Source organism: Mustela lutreola, chromosome 16 (assembly GCF_030435805.1).
Source record: "Mustela lutreola isolate mMusLut2 chromosome 16, mMusLut2.pri, whole genome shotgun sequence".
NCBI lineage: Eukaryota > Metazoa > Chordata > Mammalia > Carnivora > Mustelidae > Mustela > Mustela lutreola.
Window position 1 is genome coordinate 58407819 of NC_081305.1, and position 20582 is coordinate 58428400.

Here is a 20582-nt window from a genome sequence, read left to right on the forward strand (position 1 = left end):
GCTCGGGGCCCGCTCGCTCTACGAGCAGAATGGGAGGAGTTTCCGCTTGTGCACAGCAGACAACAGAGGAAGACGTCTTTCCCCGAAAACTTTCTCCCCCAAGGAGCTGATTAGCTGCTTGGCGGGTGTTTGCGCCTCGCCGGGTCCCGGTGGGTATTCCCCCCAATCTCTCATATTATTTGCTCCAACGTCGTCTTAAAGGGGCCGGCCCGTTGGTAGCTCCTAATTCTTAAAGGGATAGGAAGCTCGATTGGTGTGAGATTCTGAAAGAGACAGGTAAGAGTCTAGGTTGGCAGGGCCGTGCTTTTAGTTTTACAGCCCCTTCCTGGGAGGTTCAGATGCCTGCGAAATTCGGAACTTGGGTGGGACAAGTGGGAAAATGGAGAAACGGCATAATTCCTCCGGAGGGCGTGAAGTACTAGCTTAGGGGCGGGGCTTCTGAACTCCTAGGGAGCGGGAAACGTAGAGGGAGGAGCCTGTGCGCCTCGGGGCGGGGCCTCTAGACTCCTAAGCTAAACACGCGTGGGGCGGTGCGGGCTAGGGGGCGGGCTTCGTGGACCAAATGAGACATATAGATGTTACCGAGGACTTGGTCTAGTGTGTGTGGGACATTCCCGAAGACTTTGGGAAGATGGGAGAGGGAATAGAAGGCTTGATTAGCGCCGTTTCTTCGCCGGGGGTGGGGGCGGGGAGGCGCGTGTAAACAGCGGCACGTGGACACAGATTTGGGGGTCGCGTCCACGCCCCTTTCCACAGAGACCGCACCGCTTGGGACGGTGGGCGGAGCCGCGGGACGGAGGCTAGACAGGGTGACCCGGCTGCATTCCTGGCCGGTGTGTCAGCGCCACTTCCCGCCCCCTCTGCTGTGATTTCGGATCCTATTCGAAAATTGGGGCGTCTCCCTTTCTCGGGGTGTGAGCGGCTTCCCAGGACGGAAGGAGGGTCAGGGGAAGGGGACGCGTACCCTCAGCCGGGGATCACCAGGCGGTTCATCAGTGTGGGCGACACCCGGGCGCCGCCCCTGAGGGCTCCAAACTACAATTCCCAGAGGACGCGAGGAGGGGAGTCGCCCGACGTCCATCGCGGAAGCTGCTGGGGATTGTAGTCCCAGCCTACGACTTTGGACTCCGTTGCTGGGAAAATCTGTAAAGATCCAACCCATCCTTTTTATCGACGGGGAGATTGAGGCTCAGAGACTCGAGGGGCTACTGATTTTTCGAGGCTCTTTTCTCGCCTTAGGGACGGGGCATATGAGTCTCCCCCATCCTCTAACCTTCTACCCCTTTGGTGGCGTCCAAATCTTTGTACGAGGGGGAGCCCAAACCTAGAGGGGTGGGGCAGGGATTCAGGAGGCTGCCTCCCTCAGACACGGCGTGGTTAAAGTCGATTCTATTCTGCGTGGTCAGGTCGCCCTCGGCTTCCGGACCTCGCCCTTTCTGTCTGTGAAATGGATTTTCACTGATTCCCAAAGGGAACGTCTCAGGCTGCGTACTGCCCCCCTCCAGGACTACAAGTCCCAAGGTGCTCGAGGCGACCCCTACTCCCCCTCTCCTCTGGGACCCGCCTCCCAACAGCCGGAGTCACGTCGTCTAACCTGTTCCCGGCGCCTGCCCCGCCCCGTTCTCCGCTCCCCGCAGCCGGAGCCGGAGCCGGAGGAAGTCCCCCGGTGCCAGGATTTGCCCCGGATCCGTGAGTTCCACTCCACTGGGGTCCAGCGGCTCTGGAGGAGGCCGACACCGTATATCTGGGAGGACTGGGAGGGGACTCGGACGCCGAGTCCCAGGGCGGATTTGGGGGTGCGCAGATGCCAGGGTCCTTCGAAGGAAAGAACTCCTATTTACTAGGCAAAAGGAAAGGGGACTCTGATGCCTGAGTTCTTGGGGTGGAGGGCTCGAACGCCATGGTCCTGGGGAGACGCTGGCTGGGACCCCTGAGTCCCACGAATTGGGCACTCTCAGAAGTCTGAGGCTTTGAGTAGAATTGGGGTATTGGATCCCTGAGTCCTGGGCAGAAATGACAAGAGTCGGACTGACGGGGTTCTGGAAAGGGCGGTCATCCCTGACGCCCTCCAGCTGCTTTCTCCACCGAACCTCTAGGTCTCGAGACAGAATTCGGAGTGGGATGGGGATAGTGGAACTCGGGGCCCTGAAATGTAGCAGGACAAGCCCCCGAGGTCCCTCTGGAGGCTGGGTTCCGGCGCTCCCTACACTTTCCGGCTCTGGTGTGGGGGCCAGTGGTGGGGACCGGGGCAGTTCTCCAACCTGCGTGCGGCTGCGAGATCCCCAACATATCATTAACCGGCGCGTCAGACCTGCCTAACCAGAGGAGGGATCGCCACCCCAGGGCGCCCCCTCGTGGGGGCGGGAGCCTCCCCTTACCCCTTGGAGGTGGGAAATACTTGGGGTTTGCCGAGGGGGTTCTAGAACCCAGGGTAGAATTCCAGAAGGTGGGATTGAATTCCGGGAGTTTGCATGGCTGGGCACTACACAGGCATGAGACTGAGAGGACAGTGGTAAACTGAGGCTAAGAGGTCACACAGGTAGAGTTGATTGGACTATGTGGTGCCTTCTGAGCTGCTGTCTCAGATAGCAGAGCTGCTTAGTTTATAACTTCTTCTGCAGCTGCCTTGGGGACGGGATTCCATCCATTCCCACCAGATTTTCTGACTAACCTTCCTCCTCCTAGGGCTCCTTGCCCTGACCCTGAGGTGAGAAATGTCACCTCCACCCCCATCTGTCTGACCTGAGGTAGTGTGGGAGATAAGTGAGGGATAGAGGCTAATTCTGGAGGTGTGTGTCTGTCCTTGAAGCTGGGGGAGGGCAGGCATGGGCACCTCCCTCTGTCTGTCTCTCCTCTCCACCCCTACGTGTCACGTGAGGGGATTGAACAAGGGGGTGGGGGAGGCAGGGGGTTCTGATGAGAGAGGGAAGAACTTCCGAATGTCTGGGCTTGAAGGGCATTCGGTTATAGCCTGAGATGAAATTAAAAATAATAACCAACTGTGGCTGCCAAGACAGAGCTCACAGCGCGCCAGGCTCAGCCCTGGTAGGTAGGATGGCGTGGTTCCCACAGTCTACAGAGGTCTCAGGCACTGCCCGCAGGTGGTTTGCTGACTCCACCCCAGGCAATGACTTCTCTCTACTCCACTGGGGAAACTAAAGCTGGACAGCAGGCACAGCCCACACCCTGGGCTTTTGCCACCTTCTCTCTGGAATCTTCCAGGGCATCCCATGCCCCTCCACCTGCATTTTTGGGGGTGACCACAAGTCAGAACTCACTAATGTACAAGGAGAATTTAGGGTTTAGGAAGTTGAGACTACAGGGGTCAAAACCCAGGGCTTTTAGACTCTCAGGAAGAGTCAAAAGGCCTCTTTTGTGTAAAAAACGAAATTCCTCTGGGTCTTGACCCCTCACTGTGTGTTAGATCCTGTGTTATCTTAATGAACAGCCCTAGGAAGTTCCATGATTAAGAATCCTCTATGTGTGAACTTTATTTGGTGCCCTGCGTTGTTCTAAACGCTGTCCAAAAATTAGGTCACTCAAACCTTACACCCTTTTGAGGAGAGGGTATAAATTCCCCCATTATACACACGAGGAAACTGAGGCACAGAGAAACTATATAACTAGTCCAGGGTAGAGACTTCAAGAAGGGAAGGCCCTAGCCTGTTCCACAGAAGGGGAACACCAAGTCCCGGAGAGGGTGGGGTCTCTTCCAGCGTCTGTCTGTCTGGACAGAAATGTAGGTTTCCAACCAGAGTATTCCCAGACTAGCCTGGCACTCTGTCGCGGTTCCCACTGAGGATGATGATTCCTCCAGGAAGCTCCCCCGGGATCCTTAACCCCGAAGAACTTGCTTGTCCTGGCCGCGTGCATGAGACCCTGGGAACAGAGAGGGGGTGGAGGGGAAGGGGACAAGTGAGACCTGGGATTAGAGGGTACCCAGGGGTGGACTAGAGCCCGCAGGAGGGGGAGCGGGGAGCTGGAAGTGCAGGGCAGGGGCCTGGGAACAGAGGCGCGGCGCGCACCGCCCTCGCGCCCCGCCCGGCCCCCGCTCCCCTGCCGCAGGAGGTGAGGCACCTGCCCAGGCCCGCCGCGCATTCCCAGGGTCTGAGCTCAGGCGCTGTCCGCGTGACCCGGAGCGCCCCCTGGTGGCCCCCGGCGGCCCGTTTGCCCACACCAGTGCTGGGAGGGCCCCACGCCCAGCCTTGGCATTTCCTTAGAGCCAGAGGATGTCAGCATGGGATCTGAGAGTCTTAGAAATTCCGGAATCCTGAAATCCTCCGAAAGAACATCTCGCTGCCAGAATGCTGGCACTGGAGGCTGCATAGAACTGTTTGTTTTTATATTTTAGCAGACACAGAGTGTTTCCTGTGTATCTGAGGTTCTAAAAGCCCTGAGTTCTGATTCCTGTAGTTTCTACTTTCTGAGGTCTGAGTTCTCAGAGCCTCATTCCTCTTGCACCTTCTGGCCAGTTGGATCCTCACTATAGTCCTCTACGACAGTAATTGCTATATATCTTTGTTGTACAGATCAGGAGGCATTTTTGTCAGGGTCATTGGTTCCCCAGGAGTTGAACCCCAGAAGTCTGGCTCTTTACTTGTGATCTTACTCACTCCCCTAACCGTGCATTCAGCTAGACTTTTAGGGCAGCCTGGGATAGATAGAACATGGTGCAGGAAGATGGAGAAACCTGAGCTAGCAAAACTAGAGAATTCTAGAATGTTCCAAAGATGGACTCTCGGATTAAGAACGTTTGGACAAGAGACTCCCAAGCTGAGAGTTTTAGGCTCTGTAGAGCTTTAATTACAACCTCAAGGTCCTTACAGTTTCTAGGGCTCTGAGACATTGAAGAGGCCTCTTAGAGTAGCTCCTTTGCCTCCTCCTTTCACTGTTGGGGAAACTGAGGCCTCAGGAGTGGATGGGACTTGTTGCCCAAGGTCACACGCTCCCAACACACCCAAATGAACCACCAGCCCCAACAGGTTCTGTGCCAAGGCTTCCCAGACAGAGGCCAGAATCAGCATGCCCCAGCCTGCCCCACCGCCCATGCCTGTACCTCCAAACCTAAGGGGTTGGTGCAGCCTGGGGAGGTGGCAGGGCTGGCGGGCGTGGTGGCTACCATGGGGATGGAGATGGTGCTGGCCTGACTGGTTCCTTGTGGCCTAGCTCTTTCCCACTGAGCTGGTGACCACAGAAGCCCAGCCACCCCCAGCCACTTCCCTGTTCTTCCTGTGAATGCTGGGTCTCCATGAGCAAGGTCAACTCTGGGGAGGGGAAGCTGAGTGGTCCCTGTCCTCTGGGACTCTGCCAAGTCTGGTCACAATGCCCCAGACTAACAAGTTAGATCCAGGTGTGAAACCTAATACCACCAACTCCTTGCAAGGTGATCTTGAGCAGAGGGTTCTGAGCCCCACTTTTTTTTTTTTTTTTTTTTTTTTTTTTTTTTTTTAAGATTTTATTTATTTACTTGAGAGAGAGACAGTGAGAGAGAGCATGAACGAGGAGAAGGTCAGAGATAGAAGCAGACTCCCCATGGAGCTGGGAGTCCGATGCGGGACTCGATCCCGGGACTCCAGGATCATGACCAGAGCCGAAGGCAGTCGTCCAACCAACTGAGCCACCCAGGCGTCCCTGAGCCCCACTTTTTTTGCCTGCTACTGTGATTGGGTATGTGGTATTGGGTGCATGTGGTATTGGGTGCAAGCCCTTGGCACAGTTCTAGGAGGTAGTGGCCCTTCAGTTAATAGTTGTTATTGTTATATGCCCTCAAGCAACTCTCACAGATACATGGTAGACAGCACAATTATTATTTTTTTTTTAAATCCCTAGTGGGGCGCCTGGGTGGCTCAGTCAGTAAAGCGGCTGCCTTTGACTCAGGTCATGATCCTAGGGGTCCTGGGATAGAGCCTGCATCGGGCTCCCTGCTCTTCTTTTCTTTTTTAAACGAAGTTACCCCTACATGGAGTAAACTCCAGCTCTCTTTCTCTTTCTTTTTCTTTTTTTTAAGATTTTATTTATTCATTTATTCGACAGACAGAGATCACAAGTAGGCAGAGAGAGGCAGACAGAGAGAGTAGGAAGCAGGCTCCCTGCTGAGCAGAGAGCCCAATGCCGGGCTCGATCCCAGGACCCTGGGATCATGACCCCAGCCGAAGGCAGAGGCTTTAACCCACTGAGCCACCCAGGCGCCCCTCGGCAGCCTCCTTTTCCCTCTGCCCCTCCCCCTGCTTGCGCTTGAGCTTTCTCTCTCGAGTAAATAAAAATCTTTAAAAAAATAAAAATAAAAAGATCCCTAGCATAAAAAAAATATATATCCCTGGCATCTAGTGTTGTGTCTTCCAGTCCTAGCAGGCACTCGGTAATTGATGGTTACTTTTGCATTCTTTGTTCCCTCACATGCCTGGCGCACAGTAGATAATGAGTGGCTAATTGTTGAAGGAGTCATTCAAGTCTTATTAGGAGTGACCTAGAAAGTTGAACAAGGAGCTACGTAAAAGAGAGGGAATTGTCAAGAGCCATCCGGGAATTTGAAGGAGTTGGCATTTCCCAGCCAGGGAAGTGGCTGGGCATAGCGGTTCCAGTGGAAGGACCTAGGAGCGTAAAGGCTCTGTCTGGCTTTTCTAGGACCCCTGGTTCCCTGCGGGCGGGATCTGAGAAGGCTTCCCTTCCCCCGCCCCTCCCCCCAACACACACACCTCGGCAGGCGCCCCGGTTTGGCCGGCACCATGGACAGCGAGGCATTCCAGAGCACGAGGGACCTTCTGGACCTGAACTTCCAGTGTGAGCTGGGGTAGGGGGCGGGGCTTGCCCCGAAGGGGCCCTCAAGGGTAGAGGCGGGGCGCTGCCCGGAGAGGTCCGGGTCCTGACCGCTACTCCCACCTGCCCAGCTCTGGCCATGAAGCACATGGACCTGAAGCAGATGGAGCTGGACACGGCGGCGGCCAAGGTGGACGAGCTCACCAAACAGCTGGAGTCTCTGTGGTCAGACTCACCCACGCCTCCCGGCTCGCAGGCTGGAGCCCCGCCTAGGGTGAGCCTACTCGCCTCGGTCCCCACCTTGGCCCCCAAAGCCAGCCTTTTTCTGCCTAAGGTTCTGTCCCATCGGGTTGTACAGGCTGTGGGCTATTTGAGGGCACTTGTAAAAGGGGACCAGTATGAATGGACTTCTAACAGGACCCTCGGGGAAAAGCGTCTTTTTCTTAGAGGCAGAAGGGCACCATGTGGGCTAGCCTCAGTCCTTATTTCAGGGCTGTCTCGCCAGTACCTCTCACCAGGACTCCCTGTGCCTCACTCTCCAGCCCTGCTCCAACTCCCCTAGGTTAATTTCCGATGACTTCTTTTGGTCTCCTACTAACCCCTACATTAATATCTCCTTTGGCCCCTCAATGTCCTGGCTTCCGCACAGCCATCCCGGTACAGCTCCAGCCCGGTCCCCGAGTCCTTCAGCAGCCGCGGGTCTCCCCGGAAGGCGGCCACCGACGGTGCAGACACCCCATTCGGACGCTCCGAGAGTGCCCCGGCTCTGCACCCCTACAGCCCGCTGTCCCCTAAAGGCCGGCCCTCATCACCGCGCACCCCGCTCTACCTGCAGCCAGATGCCTACGGCACCCTGGACCGAGCGCCCTCGCCCCGGCCCCGCGCCTTCGATGGCACAGGCAGCTCCCTCGGCCGTGCGCCCTCCCCGCGGCCGGGATCCGGCCCGCTCCGGCAGCAGGGCCCCCCTACGCCCTTTGACTTCCTGGGCCGCGCAGGTTCCCCGCGGGGCAGCCCCCTGGCGGAGGGACCCCAGGCCTTTTTCCCGGAGCGCGGGCCCTCGCCACGCCCCCAGACCTCAGCCTACGATGCGTCCGTGGCCTTTGGGAGCCCCCTACTGGGCGCGGGCGGTAGCGCTTTCGCTCCACCTCTGCGCGCTCAAGGTGAACGAGCGGGCCTCGTTTGTGGGGTGAGAGGGATGCTGGCATGGGACCGGCCTCCTGGTATATCCCGATCCGCCACCTCTCCCTAGACGACTTAACGCTGCGCCGGCGGCCCCCCAAAGCCTGGAATGAGTCTGACCTAGACGTGGCGTATGAGAAGAAGTCTTCGCAGACCGCCAGCTATGAACGTGAGTGGTGGGAGACCAGAGGAGGCGGGGAGCCCGGAGAGGCAGCCCCCAGACCCTAATGATTCGCGCCTTGCAGGCTTGGACATCTTCTCACGGCCTGCTTCGCCTGGCCTGCAGCTGTTACCCTGGAGAGAGAGCAGCCTGGATGGGCTGGGGGCCACCAGCAAGGTGAGGGGGGCCTGCGGAGGGCGGGGCTGGGGGGCAGGGGCCGGAAGTGCAGTCAGGACTACCTCCCATTCCCGGCTGCACCCCCAGTCTCCCTGCCCTCCACCCCAGGCTCTTCCTTCTTTATCCTGGATTTCCATCCCCCCATCCCTAAATCCCCTTTCCCTCACTCCCTCTGGCGTCCCTCACCTTCTCTCCCTTCTTGACCTTTTGTCCTTACCTCCTTCCCCCTCCTCCTTTATCATTCCCTCCCCCTAACTTCTTCCCACCTAGCCCCTTCTTTCCTCCTTCTCTCCTTCTCCCCAGGACAACCTCACCAGCGCCACTCTGCCCCGCAATTACAAGGTCTCCCCTCTGGCCAACGACCGGCGTTCTGATGTGGGCAGCTACCGCAGATCGCTGGGCTCCCCGGCGCCGTCAGGCACTTTGCCCCGCAGCTGGCAGCCTGTCAGCCGCATCCCCATGCCCCCTTCCAGCCCCCAGCCCCGCGGAGCCCCACGCCAGCGCCCCATCCCTCTCAGCATGATATTCAGGCTGCAGAATGCCTTCTGGGAGCATGGGGCCAGCAGGGCCATGCTCCCTGGTTCCCCCATCTTCTCCCGAGCACCCCCACCTAAGCTGCCTCCACAGCCCCAGGCACCCCCTCAGCCCCAGGCACCTCCTCAGCCCCAGCCACCGCCTCAGCCCCAGCCTCCACCCCCTCCCCAGCCCCAACCCCAACCCCAGCCTCAACCCCCTGTCCCAGCCCCGCAACCTCCCCAACAGACTTGGCCCTCTGTGAGCGAAGGTGAGTCAGCAGTGGGGGACCCAGAAGGCTGGTTAAAGGGAGGACAAATGGCTGGGGACCAGAACAGCTTAGGGAGCCATCACAACCAGACACCCATTTCCAGACACTGTCCCCGCACAGAGTGAGGCTAGAGGAGGAGGTTGGGAATTCGTTCAGGAGCTAGAGGGAGCACCGTGGTTAAGCATGGACCCTGGGAATTAGACTGCCTGGCTCCGTGCTGTGTTAAGTCACTTAATCTCTCTGGACCTCAGTTTCTTTGAGTGTAGAAGGTGATAGAGCCCATCTTATTATGGTATTAGATTATTTAATCTATACAAAGTCATTAAAATAGAGCCTGATGTGGGAAGATTTCAATAGCTATTATATTAGTTATAATAATCATTAATATGTTTGTGTCTGTGAGACCAGCCCAGGGCCTAGAGTTAAAGTCAAATGGGTTTTGAGCCCCTCTCCCCTGCTGACTTGCTATATGAGTCAGGATAAACTAGCTAACCTGTCTGAACTTCTGCTTTGTCATCTGCGAATTGTGAAGGACATTATCAGGCACCAGGATTCTAGTCCCAGAATGAGTATTCTGCCTCAAAGGGTAGGTGAGGAAGTTCTTAGGATCTCAGCAAGTCAAGGCCATGGTGATGGTATTAGCACAAGATTCCGAAGTCAGAGGGACCAGTTGCAGCTAAGTGGCTTTGGGCAATTGACTTGCGCTCCGTGATGCTCAGCTTCCCTCCCTGTAATAAGGAAATGATAGCAGGTTCTACCTCACAAGGTCGTGGTGAGAATTCAGTAAGACAAGCACACAATCATATATTATTCACAGCCCATGGTATGTAGCCCAGAGAGATCAAGGAACTGCCCTGAGGTCACACAGCAAATCGGATGCTGGCTGCGGGTCCTGGAAGTTGTGGACTTGGAGAGGGGAGTCATGGGATTCTCCCAGACACCCATTCACTGATGGGCTTCTTGTTCCCTCTAGGCCCCCCCAAACCTCCCCCGGAGCTGGAGCCCGAGCCCGAGCTGGAGGGGCTGCTGGCACCAGTGCTGGAGGGCGGTGATGCAGATGAAGGCGCTGTAACTCGGCCCCTCAGCCCCACGAGGCTGCAGCCAGCCCTGCCCCCTGAGGCGCAGTCAGTGCCGGAGCTGGAGGAGGTGGCACGGGTGCTGGCAGAGATACCGCGCCCCCTCAAACGCAGGGGCTCCATGGAGCAGAGCCCCGCTGTAGCCCTGCCCCCCACCCACAAGAAGCAGTACCAGCAGCTCATCAGCCGCCTCTTCCATCGGCATGGCGGGCCTGGGGGTCCTGAACCCGAACTGTCCTCCATCAGTGAGGGATCCGAAGCGAGGGCAGGGCCCCCTGCTCCTGCCCCACCAGCGCCCATCCCACCCCCGGCCCTGCCTCAGGTCAGCCCACCAGAGCAGCTGCAGAGCATGGTAAGTAATACAGGAGGACACGGGGATCTATTAGCACCTGGACGTGCCCCTTCCCTTTTAGGACAGAACCTGGAAATGGCATGCCTCACATCTGCCTCTTCCAATGGGCCAGGGACCCAGCGGCTGCAAGGGAGGCCGGGAAATTTAGTCTTTAATCTAGGAGTCACTTGTGTTCTGAAGACAGGGAGAATGTCTTGGGAGAGGCATTCACAAGTCTCGGCCACCCAGAGACTTTCTCTGCTCCTCTCCAATCACCTGCTTCCCCCCCCAACACCGCCACCCCAGGGGCATCTCTTCAGGAATCTTGGAATCTTACCACCTGGAAATGAGTGTGTCACTGGGTTTATTCCAGGACCTGAAAAGCCTGCCTGAAGCAAGGTAGTCACCATGCTGCATGATCTCTCGTGTCTGCCTTCTCTGGGAATTGACCTCTCCTCTCAGACCTCAGCACGCCTGTGCCATGGCTAGAAATGGCGGCTCAGAACGGCCTCTCGCTTCCGGTGCATGGTGTCCTCTGATGCTTCTCAGAGGCGCTTTCATTCAGAATTGCGAGATTAAGTCCCCGGTATCCGAGGCTGTGGGTGTGGTGATTAAGGGCATCAACTGCAGAGCTAGGCTGCCCGGTTCAAATCCCGGCTCCATGCCGCTTATCAGCTGTGCAACCTTGTGCAAGATGCTTAGCCTCTCTGGGCCTCAGTGTCTTCATCTGTAAAATGGGGATAAGAGAAACCATAGAGTTGCTTGGAGCATTAAATATATGAATATAGCGCTTAGAATAGTGCCTGGCTCTTAACTGTTAATCACTATTCTTATTGTTAGCATTTGACCAGGGGATGGTGGCCTTCAAAACTTGCTCCAGTCCCTGCATGTTGGCCGGGGTGTGGGTGGCGTGTATGGAACAGTCCTGTTCTCTCAGTGTGGATGGACAGAGTGAGGGGAGCAATTCCGAGAAAAGAAGCAGGGGCTTGGTTGACACCCCAAAATGCCTATTCCCAAGCCAGAAAAGGTTGAGATCCAGGATCTTGAGATCAAGAATGGAAGAATGAAAACACCTTATGGGATCACAAAGTCCTAGTCATAAAGAAACTCGAAAATTCACAGAATTCAAGAATTAAATCCTGTTCTCAGTCTCAGAACAGTGAACCTTCAGAATCCTAGAGTGCCGAAGTTTCAAATAACAGGATCTTAGAAATTAGAATTCAGTAACACTGGCCCTGGTTATTAACTGATTCGTGAAGTCACCAAACTGAAAATTAAAGGCTCTTCTCATTTGAGTCAGGAAATCACAGATTAGTGCACTAATATGTTGAAATACAGAATTCTGTTTTATTTTATTATTTTTAAAAGAGTATTTTTCAAAAAACTTTATTTATTTGCGATAGAGTATGGGGAGCAGAGGGAGAAGGAGAAGCAAACTCCCTGCTGAGCAGGGAGCCTTATGTAGGACTCGATCCCAGGACCTGAGCCAAAGGCTCAGGCTGAGATCATGACCTGAGCCGAAGGCAGACACTTGACCAACTGAGCCACCCAGGCATCCCCAAAGAGTATTTTTCAAAAGATATCTCTACACCCATCATGGGGCTTGAAGTCACAGCCCAAAGATCAAAAATCTCAGCTATACCAACCGAGCCAGCTGTGTACCCCCAGAATTATATTGTAAAGGAACATTTTCCACTAGAAAAGTAAATACACAAACACCGTAGTAAGTAGGAGGAAATAGAAAAAAAGAATAAAGAGGCCAAAAATCACAGCACTCAGAACTGTGATTAACATTCTAAGTATCTCCTTCCAATCTGTTGGAAGGAAATTCTAACCATAAAATATTAAAGTTCCCATAGAATCTTGGGAATGCAACAACTTGGGTCTTCAGCAGTCGGACATGGTGTAAGTTAGCATTCCTGGACTTACAACATTTGAAACAGCTGAACTTCAGAGAATTTTGAAATCCGTGGCTCTTGGGATCTCCAAATTCCGGGATCTTGAAATCATCGACATCAAAGACCAGAATCACAAAATGCTACATGCTCCCAATAAATGAACCTTGTAGGAGGACCTGTGGACATCAAAAATAAGAAGGCACAAGGAATAAGAGGCTAAATATTTCTTTAAAAGATTTTATTTATTTATTGGACAGAGAGAGAGATCACAAGTAGGCAGAGAGGCAGGCAGAGAGAGAGGAGGAAGCAGGCTCCCCGCTGAGCAGAGGGCCCAATGTGGGGCTCGATCCCAGCACCCTGGGATCATGACCTGAGCCGAAGGCAGAGGCTTAACCCACTGAGCCACCCAGGCGCCCTGAGGCTAAATATTTTCATTCCGAACATCTGGAATTACACTGGACAACAGTTTGTTATGTGGGTTTCATAGCATTTATCTTTTATAAAAGCACTAAGACTGAGGACAGGTTGAAAACCTACCTGGTTTCTACAGTCATCAACTTGGTGGTCTGCCAGCTTCCTTTCGGGTCTCAGGGGCCAAGATCCAGATTCCCTGACTATTGTAGGGAATCAAAGGCTATAGAACTAAGGCATCCCTTTCCCCATGGCCGGTGGGCTCTGTACCTCCCCGCCTTCCAGTCCCAGCCCCATCTCCGTCTAGTTGGATGACCTGGGGCGGCTGCTGCCGGGTTCCTGAACCTCTGTTTTCCCAAGTAATGGGTATATTAATAATCCCCCCCCAAGTCACCGGAGCCACCGCCCCTACCCGTTTCCCCAGGAGATGCGCTCGGTGCTGCGGAAGGCCGGCTCCCCCCGCAAGGTTCGCCGCGCGCGCCTCAACCCGCTTGTGCTCCTGCTGGACGCAGCGCTGACCGGGGAGCTGGACGTGGTGCAGCAGGCGGTGAAGGAGGTGAGTGCTGCCCGAGCGCAAGGGAGGCGGGGTGGAAGCAGTGTTCGGGGGATGGTACTGGGGACTGAGCCTCCGCCTCTGTGTCCCCCGCCCGCCCAGATGAATGACCCGAGCCAGCCCAATGAGGAGGGCATCACCGCCCTGCACAACGCCATCTGCGGCGCCAACTACCCCATCGTGGACTTCCTCATCGCGGCCGGTGCCAACGTCAACTCCCCAGACAGCCACGGCTGGTGAGCCCTGACCCTGACTCTTATGGGGAGGGCGCTGCGTGGGTGCGGGGCGGGACCACGCTGCTGGCCCGGGCACACGCGGGCAAATGCGCGGCGGCTCACGCACGCCTCCACGCCTAGGACACCATTACACTGCGCAGCATCGTGCAACGACACGGCCATCTGCACGGCGCTGGTGCAGCACGGCGCAGCCATCTTCGCCACCACGCTCAGTGACGGAGCCACCGCCATCGAAAAGTGCGACCCCTACCGCGAGGGTTACGCTGACTGCGCCACTTACCTGGCAGGTGCGAGGCTTGCCTCTGGAGGAGGGAAGGAGGTGGTGGGGACCCAGGCAACCCAGCTGGTCACTGCGGAGGGGGAAGGGGCAAGATTGCTGGTCGTGGGAGAGAAGATGTGGGGACTGTACCAGCCAGGTAGCAGGATCACAAAGGAAGGGTGGTGGGATGGGCCACCTGCGGGAGAGCTGGATTGGTCCTCCCACCTGGCAGGTGCGCACAGGGTGTGTGGGGTGAGCAGACTGCCAGCCTCACGGGCTGGGGGACGTGGGCACTGTGCCATGCAAACTAGACACCTATGGAAAGAAGGGGGGTCTTGGAGATTGCACTGTTCACCTGCTTTCTCACCTGAGGGCATGAGGGGGTTGGACATTCCAACAATACCATTTACCTGGCATAGGGCTGGGCAGGTGGGCTGTGCTACCTACCTGTGGGAGACACAGGGCCACACCGTTGACAGGTGACGCTTCCCTTAGTGGGGAAGGGCAGATCACCCAAGCAGGTGATAGGAGGAGGTAGGTAGCTTGGGTCAAGGGAGTGTGTAGAGCATCCCTATTACACACCTGACGTGGGCGGGCAGATTGTATCATAGGGCGGGATTAGGAACATCTCAGAGCTGAAGGAAGTCAGGCTCTAGGATCTGGGGGTGGGACAGTGTTTTTGAGAGGTGAGCCACCTAATGGCAGAAACTGGATGAGAGCCTTGGGGCTTGTGGGTGAGCACGGGTAGCCGGGGACTGCACCCCGGGGGCATGAAATAGACTAAGCTTCGGGGTGGGGCATTGGCCCTTACACGATGGTACAAGGAGGTGGAGCCTATGAGATGGGGCGCTTGGACTGTTTTGCCTGTCTCGGACGTGGAGAGTACTATGAGGGTCAAGTAGAGATTGGACACAAGACCTGGCAGGGAAGGGAGACAGAACCCGAACCCAGTGGACTAAACCACTAGAAAGAGGGAGCAGCGTGGACTATACCATTTGGAAGGGGGGGCTAAATTCTTGATGGAAATTTTACCACTTAACAGGGCCGGGAAGAGGGTGGGCTGTACCCTCTGGAGACGTTATTGCATACTCTGGAGATTTTGCCACTTGGGGAGGGGGAAAGCAGTGTGGACTCACCATCTGGGAAGGGGGAGGTGGGACCACTTAGTGCGAGGCGGGGAAGGGCTGAACCATCCAAGGGGGCGTTGAGATTATGGAAACTGTACAGTTGGGGTGGGGGCGGTATACATCAACCGCACCTCTGGGAGTGACACAGGGACAAGAGGGGATGGGGACCGTTGACCCTGCCTCGGGGCTTGGAGGCCCCAGTTTGATGCACCCTGATACCCTCGAATGTCAGAGACTGCCAGTTCCAGGCAGCTGACTCCAGCTTAGGCGCCCCTCTCCAGACGGGGTACCCGACTTTGCTGTGCATGTGTGTGTTGGGGGGTGCCACATCCCAGGGCCCGTCCCTGTCCTCAGCGTGTCTTGTGTCCCTGAGTGTTCTGACGCCTCCAGCCCTCCATCCCCACCAGGTGCTCACAGCCCCTGCGGGTTCGTGTTTCAGATGTGGAGCAGAGCATGGGCCTGATGCACAACGGAGCGGTGTACGCCCTCTGGGACTACAGCGCAGAGTTCGGAGACGAGCTGTCCTTCCGCGAGGGCGAGTCGGTCACCGTGCTGCGGAGGGACGGACCCGAGGAGACCGACTGGTGGTGGGCTGCGCTGCATGGGCAGGAGGGCTACGTACCTCGTAACTACTTTGGGGTGAGGAAAAAAAAAATCTCTTCTACAAAGAAGAGATATTGTATCCGAATCCTGGGGCTATTTGGGGAAAAGGGTAATTCTGGGGGAAAAAATGAGCAAGAGGGACAATCCATTATACAAGGGGCGAGGTAGGTGAGAAGAATCTATTCCGGGTCCGTGGGGAATGAGGAAAACCAATTATAATAAGGCAAGGGAGGTGAGGGACAGCGCCCCTTATAGTTGGGAGAGAAAGTGCCCCTTCCCTGTGATACTTTGTGGGGAACTCACTGCCTGACTAGTTATTTGGTTCATGTGCAATTTTTTTTTTAATCATCCTTAATTTTATTACTGGGGAGGCAAGGAAGAATGTATTTTAGCCAAGGGAAGCCATGAAGAATCCCATTTTAGGTGCACAGGAGGGGAAGTTAAAATAATTGTTTATTACTGGTGTAGTGGGGGGGAAGCTTTGGTTACACCGCAAGGAGGAGGGAGAGGAAGATTCCATTATTAAAAGGATGGTAGAACTGAGGGAGATTGTACTAGGTTAAGGGAAGAGACCAGAAGATCCCATTATATTCCTAGGAGAGAAAATTTTTGTAATTTGGGGATGGGTGGAGGTAGGTCTGAAGGAGAGAGCCACTGTGGTAGGGAGAGACAGGTGTTCGTTTCATGGCAGAATGGAAGCCTCAGAAAATTACATTTCATCAACTCTAGGCTCCATCTGGTGTTTGGTGGTGACAGGGGCCTTGGGGATTCTGGAGCAAATCCCCAAGGGGAAGGAGTCCGTTAGGAAGGGAGGGGAAGATGGAGACAGCCCATCTGTTTGGGGATGGATTAAGTGACTCCATTAAATTTTGGGGTAGTTGGAAGGAGGGAGAATTCCTGGTGTCTAAAGATTCTGCCTTCCCTCAGCTCTTCCCCAGGGTGAAGACTCAGAGGAATAAGGTCTAGCTGCACAAAAGGTCATTGCCAAGGGAGGCAGGAGCCGGCAGCCCTGCCTTTGCCCCAGACCTCTCCTCAGTAACTGCTGCATCTCCTTGGGCCCCAAGCCCTACAGGGGTGGGGTCTTCACCTCCAGCTCTCTGCTTCCCCGGAAGCCCAGGGGAGAAGGAGAACCTCAGCCTTAAGTTTAGAAGCTGCCTTAGCCTCGGGAGATCACCTTGGGGCTGGGAACCATCGGAAGCAAGAGACTTCCCCTCCTCCCCCAGCCTCCTCCATTTGCCAAATCAGATCCTGTCCAAAGTGCTTCTCGCTCCTGCTGCCTACGCCTCCCACCCCCTCCAAACAAGCCAACATATCATCCTAGGAGAGCCTGGGTGTGTCACTTCCACCGGATTTCCCCGGGAGTCACCTCTGCCCTCATCTCTCCAGGGCTGGGCGAGACACATTGGTCCCCAGCTCTCCCCACTCAAGTACCTTCACTCAGTGCCGGTTTTATAACCAAATAGGGACATTTTTCCTTATAAATAAAGGTAGTTTGCACAGAAATGGACTTCCCTCTCTTTAGATCTCCTTCTGACCTAATAAGTGCTCATCAGCCTTACCATGTTTGACAAACCAGTTTTAAGGAAGCCCCTTTCTAAGGGATTTCTGTCCTGAAAATCTAGTCCTTCCTCGTCCAAACACATATGTTTTTTTGTGGGTTTTTTTGGCGGGGGAGAGGGAGGATTTTTGGTGGTTTTTTTTTTTTTTTTTTGTAGTGTCTCAATCTTTTTTCATATTTTGGATTCTTTATGTCTTTAAACATTTTAAGCTTATTTTATAGTATATGTATGATAATTCTACCATCTGAAGTATGGAGCCATCTACTTCCATCATCTGCTGTGTCTGCTGGTTCTCGCTCATGGTGGATTGTTCCCTTGAGTGTGTTGAAATTATGGTTTGGGAGACCATCTTCGACAGGGCTTTATCTTCCCGTAATCCATGTGGCCTTGTTGAGGGTATGACCCTGAAGAGGGACTTTCCTTGCTCCTGCCTCACTTCTTTACTGTGTAAACTGATTTTGGGTAAAGCACAGGCATATGTCTCCTCTGTGTATTTCTTGACAAATCCTAAGGCAACAGCATTGTTGTTGTCTGAGATGTCCAGTACATATAGCCACCAACCTCACGTGGCTGTTTAATTTCAATTAATTAAAATTAAATAAAAATTCAGGATCATTTCTTAGTCACTTTTCTTTTTTTTTTTTTTTTTAAAGATTTTGTTTATTTGACAGACAGAGATCATAAGTAGGCAGAGAGGCAAGCAGAGAGAGAGGAAGGAAATCAGGCTCCCCAACTCAGGGCTGGATCCCAGGACTCCGGGATCATGACCCGGGCCAAAGGCAGAGGCCCAACCCACTGAGCCACCCAGGTGCCCCTCTCAGTCACTTTTCTAGTGTTCGGTTGCCATGTGTGGCCAGTGGCTACCATTTGGGGCAGTGCAGATAGAGAACATTTTCATCATCTCAGAAAGTTCTACTGGGTAGAGCTGAAACACAACATTTCCAGTATATGGAAGCCTCTTCCCAGTCAACCACAGTTGTGATTTCTATCACTGTTGATTAGTTTTCATGAATATATTTTATTTTATTATTATTTTTAAAGATTTAGTTCATTCATTTGAGTCAGAGAGTGAGTGAGAGAGACAGAAGGAGCAGAGGGAGTGGGAGAGGGAGAGGCAGACTTCCCGCTGAGCAGGGAGTCCACCGCAGGACTCCATCCTAGGACCCTGAATCAGGACCAGAGCCAAAGGCAGATGCTTTACCAACTGAGCCACCCAGGTGCCCCTGTGAATATACCTTAAAAACCAAATAGTACCAGGGCACCAGGCTGGCTCAGTCAAAAGTGGGGTCATGAGTTTGATTCCTACTTTGGGTGTAGAGACTACTGAAAAAAAAAGAAAAAAAAACCCCTATACTAAAACATTTATGAGAAAAAAGCAGTCCTCTGCGCCATCTCTCTCCACTTCCTTCTGCTCTCTAGAGACCCCTTTCAACGGCGTTATCTGTTTCTTCTAGTATTTTCTCCTATGTTTCTAAATATGCAGATACTGCTATTTCTCGATAGCCAATTTTAGACATTCTCTACCAGACTTCCTGTTACGGGGAAGGCTTGCATTCATGCTAATGCCACTTTCTCTTTTCCAGTGAAATCATGTCATAATTTTTATATCAATCATAGTTTTTACCATGTAATATGTAAATGTTTTCTCAGCAAAGCCATGTAATATACTAGCATTTTTCTCCTCATATAAACTTTAACATTTTTGAGAATTAATGATTACCTTTGTCACATGCTTAATTTTATATGCAATTATATTTAATGTTTTTCAAATGGTCTGTGGGATTGTCCATACTCCTATCAGTTCACTCAGGACTTTTTTTCCCCCTCTCTCCTGAAATTCTCTCTCTTGCTTTCAGCTGAACTTGCTGCTCTCTAGGCCTGTGCTAAGCTCTGCTGGGACATCCCTGAGTTGGGCCCTGTTTCCTGGGTCCCCTATCTTTGTCTCATTTGATTGACTCTTCATTTGGTGGAGCACATCTTCTAGTTGTTCTCTCAAAAAGGTGAAGAAGAGGTTGATATTTTTGGGTTCTTAAAAACTAAATACAGCTTCATTCTACCCTCCCACTTTTTTATAGCTTGGGCTGGGTATAAAATTCTAGCTTGGAGATAGGTGTCTCCTCTTTCATTCAAATCTGTTTGTACTGTGACTTGGAATACAAATTTGGAGAACAAGGGAAAGCTGTTTTTCCCCCCTTAGATTTGTATCCATCCTCCCTTTCCTTTCCTTTGAACTCGTATTTGAATTTTTTCTTTTCTTTTCTTTTCTTTTCTTTTTTTTTTTTTTTTTTAAGAGAGACCTCCCCTGATAGTGGGTTGGGGAGGAGGGTCAGAGGGGGAGGGAGAATCTCAAGCAGATTTCATACCCAGCATGGAACCTGGTGCAGGTCTCGCTCTTACAACCTGGGCTAATACCAAGAGTCAGACACTTAAGCAAGCCACCCAGCTGCCTCTTAACTTTTTTTTTTTTTTTTTTTTTTTTTTTTTTTTTTTTTTGCTTTTTTGCTTTTTTTCCTGGAAGCTTTTAGAATCTTCCCTCTTTCTCTGGTTCTGAAAATTCATTCATATGCCTTACTGTAGTCTTTATTCATTAATCATTCTGACCTTAAGTCTGTCCTTTCTATCTGGCAATTCATAGCCTTAGCTTCCAGGAAATTTTCTTGTAAATTTCTGTGCTGATTTCTTCTCCTTTCCTTTCTCTGGGTCCCACCAAGATAATCCAGGATGATCTCCCCATCTCAGGATCCTTGAACTTAATCCTGTTTTTGCCCACATAAGGCAGCAAAAGAGAAGACGTAGACAAGGAGTTGGGAATCCCTGCCCTCGGATTCAAACCCTGTCTGGACCTTTGAAATTAATCAGTGATTACTACTTTTGTTGGAAGTGTGCTAAGGATAGAGTGGTTATGCTTTTATGGAGTCTTTACTTTTAGAGATTCATTCTGAAATACCTATCATAAAATGAGAGGGTGCCTGGGATTTGCTTCAAAATAGTTGACTGGTTTGGGTGTGACTGAAGCAGGATCAGTCCTCGTTTGACATTTAATGAAGTTTGGGGGATGTGGGTCTTCATACGGTTCTCTCAACTTTTGTGCCCATTTGAAATTGTCCCTAAAATTAAACAGTTATAAAATGACCATGGCATTAGAGCCATTCCCTGGAATGGAATGGCAGTAGAGCCATTCCATTCAAGTGGAAGAATCAGACAATAAATAGAACAATAAGCCAAAAATAGCATCTCAGATACTGCTCGCTATTGGGGGAAAAACCGAGTTAGGTGAAGCAGATATATTCTTGCCCCTGATTGGGACAAATACTCAATTCCTGTGGCTGTTATAACAAATGACTCCACACTCAGTGGCTTAAAACAACACATTTATTTTTGTACAGTTCTGAAGGTCAGAAGTCCAAAATCAGTTTCACCAGCTGAAATCCAGATGTTAGCAGGGCTGTGCTCCCCGAGGCTCTGCAGGAGAA

At 53.0% G+C, this 20582-nt stretch overlaps 1 protein-coding gene across 1 annotated transcript; it reads left to right on the forward strand.

Moving 5' to 3' along the window:
- The first annotated feature begins 27 nt into the window (after nucleotides 1-27).
- On the forward strand, nucleotides 28-17731 carry PPP1R13L (protein phosphatase 1 regulatory subunit 13 like). The gene is made up of 13 exons (XM_059153402.1): nucleotides 28-149; nucleotides 6625-6780; nucleotides 6888-7030; nucleotides 7406-7916; nucleotides 8006-8104; nucleotides 8181-8272; nucleotides 8576-9056; nucleotides 10030-10484; nucleotides 13197-13328; nucleotides 13428-13561; nucleotides 13682-13848; nucleotides 15387-15586; nucleotides 16478-17731. Exons 2-13 carry the CDS (start codon nucleotides 6726-6728, stop codon nucleotides 16514-16516), a joined length of 2508 nt encoding a protein of 835 aa, XP_059009385.1. The 5' UTR covers nucleotides 28-149; nucleotides 6625-6725; the 3' UTR covers nucleotides 16517-17731.
- Nucleotides 17732-20582: the final 2851 nt, after the last annotated feature.